This window comes from Anastrepha ludens, chromosome 3 (assembly GCF_028408465.1).
Source record: "Anastrepha ludens isolate Willacy chromosome 3, idAnaLude1.1, whole genome shotgun sequence".
Lineage (NCBI taxonomy): Eukaryota > Metazoa > Arthropoda > Insecta > Diptera > Tephritidae > Anastrepha > Anastrepha ludens.
In genome coordinates this window covers 1,188,647-1,194,958 of record NC_071499.1, presented here as the reverse complement: position 1 = coordinate 1,194,958, position 6,312 = coordinate 1,188,647, and the positions used below count along the sequence as shown (strand labels likewise).

Below are 6,312 nucleotides of genomic sequence, written 5' to 3'. Positions count from 1 at the left end.
AATGAATGAGCAACAGAAGGAGTGTTAATTAAGTACATTTGAAAATAAAGTTTTTGCATTACAAAATTACGATTTGATGTTGGTGTTCACAATCAAGAAATCTGATTACTTACTTCTACTGGCAGTGGAAAGCTGTACAATTCGATATAAACACACAGCGTTTAGCAAACTGGAAGGATAATCATGTCTAGCAAAGGAGTTTTGAAGTAAAATGTGAATTAGTTTATTGAAAGAGTTAAATAAAAATATTCAGAAGTAAAGACTTAATAGGCCATAGTAAGTAAAAGTGAACCGCATATATCCAATTAAGGAGAGTGAAAAATCTTCACTAGTTTGAGAAGATAAACTAGGTATTGTATTATCTTAAATTTTTTTTAAAAACACTTTGTAAGGGTAGAAGCGCGAAATAACACGTATATTGCCTGCAACGCCGCGTAATTAAAAAATTAAAGACTGTTCACGTCCGATTACAATTTCAAAAGTGGAGTTTATTACACATGTACTGTCCTTATATTAAGCCTAAAACTAAGATACGAGAAATAGCGGAAATGGAAGAACAGTAAGTGGAGAGTTAGAGAGAGTTTGCAGTTAAGTAAATAGAAATAGGAAGAACGGAAAGTAGGTATAGTTGTAGAATGAAGTCAATGTTCGGAAGTAAATAGAAATAGCGACAGCGAGAAACAGTAAAGTATACTACATACCTACTTATAAATAAACAATATAAAATAACTTAATATTAAGCTTTAATACAATTTCAATTTTTAAATTCAATATTATTTAATTTATTCTATTCTAATGGTTTGCCAGAATCTGGCTTAACACCGGCCACCTTGAAGGAATCCAACAGCCTTCAATTCTTGTTTTCCACCGGCAGCACGGCGAGTTTGTGAATAGGGCGTCGTACTTCACCCGACCTAGTGGTGATGTCTGCGACTCGAATTTTGCCGTCCGCTCCGGGAATGGTTGCGGTTACTCGACCGAGCACCCAATGCTGCGGTGGTACGTTGTCTTCGTGGACGACGACGAGTTGGCCTGGTTGGACGTTGGGCTGCGGGTGCACCCATTTGTTGCGCTGCTGAAGCTCCAGAAGGTAGCTCTTCGACCACGCGCGCCAAAATTGTTGCTTGAGAGAGCAAACAAGCTGCCATCTCTCTAAGCAGCGGCTGAGGTTGACGGGTACCTTCTCCGGTGGCAAAGCTCGCAAGGGGCAACCGATTAGTAGATGCGCCGGCGTTAGCGCCTCGCCGTCGTTGGGGTCGTTGCTGAGTGGTGCGAGCGGTCGGGAATTCAGGACCGCTTCTACTTCGACGAGAAGCGTTGCGCTTTCTTCGGCGGTTAACAGCGCGTTGCCTACGGCGCGCACCAGCAGATGTTTGGCCGACTTCACTGCTGCTTCCCACAGGCCGCCGAAGTGGGGTGCCCTCGGAGGTATGAAGGCGAAGATGAATCCTTCGTCGGCGGCGTATTGGAGAATCTCCTCTTTCTGTGCCAGAAAGGCTTCCCGGAGCTCCCTCAGCTTCCTCTCTGCTCCCACGAAGTTCGTCGCGTTGTCGCAGTATATTTTGGCTGGCATCCCTCGGCGCCCAATGAACCTTTTGAGAGCGAAAATAAATTTATTAGCAGTTAAATCAGTTACAAGCTCTAGATGAACTGCCTTTGAAGCGAAACACACGAAAATGGCAATATACATTTTCACGGGAGGGCGACCGCGAATTTTTAAGGTTATGTGAATGGGCCCGCAGTAATCTACCCCACATATTGTGAAAGGCCGTTGGGCGCGTAATCGATCGGCGGGTAGATTGCCCATGATCTGACCTTGTAATTTTGGCTTATAACGAAAACAGTGAATACATTCTCTTACAGTTCGACTACAGGCTTCTCGAGCATTTACCAGCCATATTTTTTCTCGCAGAAGCGCTACCAATGCCTTTGGACCGGCATGGTGATTACGAAAATGTAGGAACCGGATGTATGCTTTCACAAAGTGCGAGTCTTTGCGTAATAGCAAAGGGAACTTAGCATCATAGGGGATTGGCGCGTTTAATAAACGGCCACCTACTCGAATCAATTTAAACGATAATGATGATTCCGAGTGTTCATGCAGAAATGGAGTTAATTTCTGCAAACTTGAGGGAAGTACGTTATTTTTCGATAATTTATTCATTTCATCGCTAAATTCAAAATGTTGAATTATTTCGACAATTTTAAGGAAACTCAATTGTAATTCCTTTGCCGTGGGTATTATTTCAGATTCTGCTTTTCGCTCTCGTATTTTTCGAAGCCATCTGAGTATATAAGCGAAAATCCGAAGCACTTTTCTGTGAGATGAGAACCTGTCAATTATTTCGAGAAGTGGATTTGTTGTGGCATTGATTGCGGTTAACGTAATTGCGTTCTTCTTCTTCTCGAGTGCTTCTTGTTCTGGAGAGAGACTGAAGTTGACATTTTTTGGCCATGTAGCAGGGTCTTCTAGGAGGAACTGTGGACCACTAAACCATATTGAATTACCCAATTCGTCCACGTTACAACCCCGAGACACTTGATCCGCTGGATTTTGTTTTGTGGGCACATGACGCCACGACACATTCTGGGTCCACTCTTGGATCTCGGACACTCTATTTGCGACGAAAGTTTGCAACGACGATGGATGCGTTTTAATCCAATGCAGAACTATTTCGGAGTCTGTCCAGAAAATTGTTTGTTCTATTGGTCGACTCAACATTGGTGAAATTCTTGACCATAATTTGGCAAGAAGATGGGCTGCCGAGAGCTCTAAACGCGGAAGAGATTTAGTCTTCAGCGGAGCTACTCTAGACTTTGAAGTAAGCAGCGTGCATTTCGTACCACTAGCGGATTGGCTACGTATATATACGCAGCAGCCATACGCTCTTATTGAAGCGTCGGAAAAGCCATGAATTTGGCAGCTGGCACTCGACTCTGTATTTACATACCGAGGAATGCTAATTGATGGAAGCTGCAACAAATTGGCTTTAAAGTTTTGCCAGCTAGTGTCAAGCCGCAATGGAATCGACTCATCCCAGTCTAGCTTTTGAATCCAAAGCTCTTGTAATAAGATTTTAGCTTTGGTAACTAGCGGGGCTAATAAACCAAGAGGGTCAAAGAGGCGAGCGGAAACGGATAAAATATTACGTTTAGTTGCTCGCAGCTCGCTAAAATTATCTTCCAGAATGAAGCGAAAAATGTCATCTTTCGGCTGCCAGTGGATTCCCAGCGTTTTGGTGGAGTCGGTATCGCTGAGCTGCAATAATTTTTGGAGACTCTCACTATTCGATGAGCTTGTATGATTGGAAAACCACTTTGCTAATTTCAGGCCTGCCGATTCTAAAATTATATTTACTTCCTGTTGTATCTGGGTGAGGCTTTCTATACTGTCGGATCCTGTTAATAGGTCGTCGACGTAAAAGTCATTCCGAATGACTTTGGAACCGAGTGGATATTTGGCTTTATTTTTGTCGCTTAGCATTTGCAGACACCGTGTGGCGAGAAATGGTGCAGGCGCTGTGCCGTATGTTACGGTGTTTAATCGAAAAATTTGCAAATGCTCCGATGGATCCTGTCTCCACACTATGAGCTGGAAGTTCCTGTCGTCTTCGTGCACCAATATTTGACGATACATCTTCGTGATGTCAGCAGTCATGGCATATTTGTGCAATCGGAAGCGAAGGAGGGTCGAAAAAAGCTCCTCTTGAACGATCGGTCCGACCATCAAGGTTTCATTCAACGCAACTTGTGTTGATGTGCGACTCGAAGCATCAAAAACTACGCGCAACTTGGTAGTTGTGCTCTGCGGTCTTAACACACACTGGTGCGGAATGAAATAGTGCGGCTCACTCGGGAGTCGATTATTTGTTGGACTCATATGCCCCAATTCGAGATACTCTTGCATGAAGTCCAGGTACATTTTACGAAGTACTGGATCTTTCAGCGTCCTTCTCTCCAGCGCCTGAAACCGCCGAGCTGCGGTTTCATACGAATGACCGAGTAATTTACGGTCGGTTTTGAAAGGCAGTCTGACTTGAAGCCTTCCACATGGTAAAACCTGTGTGGTTTTCGAAAAAAATTCCTCACATTTTGCCTGCTCTGGAGTCAGTCGTGTGGAATTTATTTGTGCAGGTATTTCTTCCAATTCCCAGAATTTTCGGATTGTGGTATCAATACTAGCAACGCTTTCTTCAAATTGACATAATGTGCTACTTACTTGGGCACTGGAGCTATTATTTGTGGCATACTTGCCTGAAATTATCCAGCCTAACACAGTTTTTTGCAGCGTTGGCAGCCTTGGGCTGGTTCTGATCTGACCCACCGATAACAGATCAAAGAATATTTCAGCTCCTAAAAGTATGTCTATTTTCTGACACTTGTAGAAACTTGGGTCAGCTAGTTCAATATTTTGTGGGATTTTCCAGCCATTTGTGTTTACAGTCCGATCTGGATGATTGACTGATATCGAACGCATTACCCAAAAGTCCGCCGAAAATTCAAAATTGTTGATCCTCGATTTTATATAAGTTTTAAGCTTGCCTTGGACCTTTTTATTTGAATTGCCAATTCCAACTATATTTAGAGCGAATTTTTCCTTACGGATTCGCAATTTCTGCATAAGCTCTTCGGTCATAAAGTTTACTTGAGAACCGGAGTCAAGTAGAGCTCGCGCTTGCACGTAAACACCGGAGCTGGCCTTTACATTAACTACGGCTGTAGCTAACATGACTCGGTCAGGCAGGCTGCTAATATGCATGGCCTGTGACGTCGAAGGTTGCGGCTCGGTCTCAAAGGAGATCGGATATTGATGCAACATGGTGTGATGCGAACGGTTGCATACACCACAGCGATTTGCTTTGCACTTTGAGACCGTATGTCCCTTGCGCAAGCAATTTATGCACAGGGAAATCGATTTTGCTAATTCAAATCTTTTAAGTGCGGTAAGCGCTTGGAATTTTGGACAAGCTGTCAAATAATGGTCCTTGGAACCACAGTGAAGGCAAGTTGGCAGTTTGGAATTCGTCGCGATAAATGTTGTCTTTGAGGGTCGCAGTTGTTGATTTTTTGTTTTCTGCCGCGTATCTTCATTATTTGGCCTTTGTTGGGATGAGGAAGCTTCTTCAGCTGATAAATGCTGGTATCTCTTGTTTAGCATAGCTTCACACTCAGCCCAAAGCGGCAGCTTATCATAGTCAAGTTGCTCCTCCCACTTTGACCGAGTAGTGGGATCAACCTTCGACATGACTATGTGAATCAACATCGCATTTGAAATAAGCTTATCGTCACCCAGCGATAAAAGCGAGTCATATACTGCAGACACTGTATCAATCATTGATCGCAAAGACGACGCAGAAGGCCTTTGGATTTTTGACAATTCAAAAAGTTTCGACACTGTATTAAAAAATATCAGGCATTTATTGTCATAAACCTTTCTCAAACTTGCCAACGCCTTTGGATAATTTTCTTCAGACATTTGGAAGGACTTCACTGTGCCTAAGGCTTCACCGGATAGACATGATACTAAATGATTAAATTTTTCAATATCCGGGATTGTGGGATCATTATGCACGAAACTCTCAAACAGACTCATAAAGTTTTTAAACTCGGAATATTCTCCTTTGAATGTAGGTAACGACATTTTTGGTAGTCGCGAGCTGTGAGGTGCAGTAAAAGATGTTTCGGCAATTGACGATTTATTTCTCGCCAGAATGGACTTTATAATGGACTTTGTTTCTACAATTAAGTCCTCTAACTCTCCACGGGCAATGTCTTCTTCGTCGATTTCCTCAATTTTCGACTGACATTTCATGAGTTTTTCGCTGTGGGAGTTCAATATGTCGAGTCGGCACTCCAATTCGATTGGATCTAGCGACATGGTCTTTTCAAGGAGGCCAGTTTTTATGCGCACTATGCTGGTTTTTGCAACAGTTCTCTGGCGCTTTAAAGACTTTAAGTCCATCATCTCCTTACTTGGAGAGAGACTTGAAATAGCCGACTTTGGTTTACTCATGTTTTGAGATTAAAGTTCGCTGCTTTAGCCTGTGGCTTTTGTGAAATGAAAACGGTTCTGGAAGTTTGTCAGCACGAAAACGAAAACGAAAGCGATAATACTGAAATATATTATATAATAGCTCAAACTTGACCAGAACCAACGAAAACGAGACGAAAATAAGCAGCGAACAATTGAGTCTTTGCTCAAACAAAATTTGTCTTGTCGAAAAAACAAAAAAAAAATTTTTTTTTTGAAAATATTGTGGTTGATTAACAAACCGCAATTTCGTTTGGTTTTTTGAAAAAATCCCGAAAATA

General features: G+C 42.5%; 1 protein-coding gene across 1 annotated transcript; it reads right to left on the bottom strand.

The window, feature by feature from the left end:
* Window positions 1–850: 850 nt before the first annotated feature.
* On the bottom strand, window positions 851–6,013 carry LOC128856367 (uncharacterized). The gene is made up of 3 exons (XM_054091668.1): window positions 5,451–6,013; window positions 2,952–5,360; window positions 851–1,592 (listed from the first exon to the last, which is right to left on the bottom strand). Exons 1-3 carry the CDS (start codon window positions 6,011–6,013, stop codon window positions 851–853), a joined length of 3,714 nt encoding a protein of 1,237 aa, XP_053947643.1.
* Between the last annotated feature and the right edge of the window lie 299 nt (window positions 6,014–6,312).

Excerpts from the sequence above, each read along its gene's own strand:
- LOC128856367 (XM_054091668.1), bottom strand. The coding sequence starts at position 6,013 with ATGAGTAAACCAAAGTCGGCTATTTCAAGTCTCTCTCCAAGTAAGGAG. Across the intron at positions 5,361-5,450 it reads GAAGAAAATTATCCAAAGGC|GCCTTCTGCGTCGTCTTTGC; the intron begins GTTGGCAAGTTT and ends AAAAATCCAAAG. Across the intron at positions 1,593-2,951 it reads CCATCAATTAGCATTCCTCG|GTTCATTGGGCGCCGAGGGA; the intron begins GTATGTAAATAC and ends CGCTCTCAAAAG.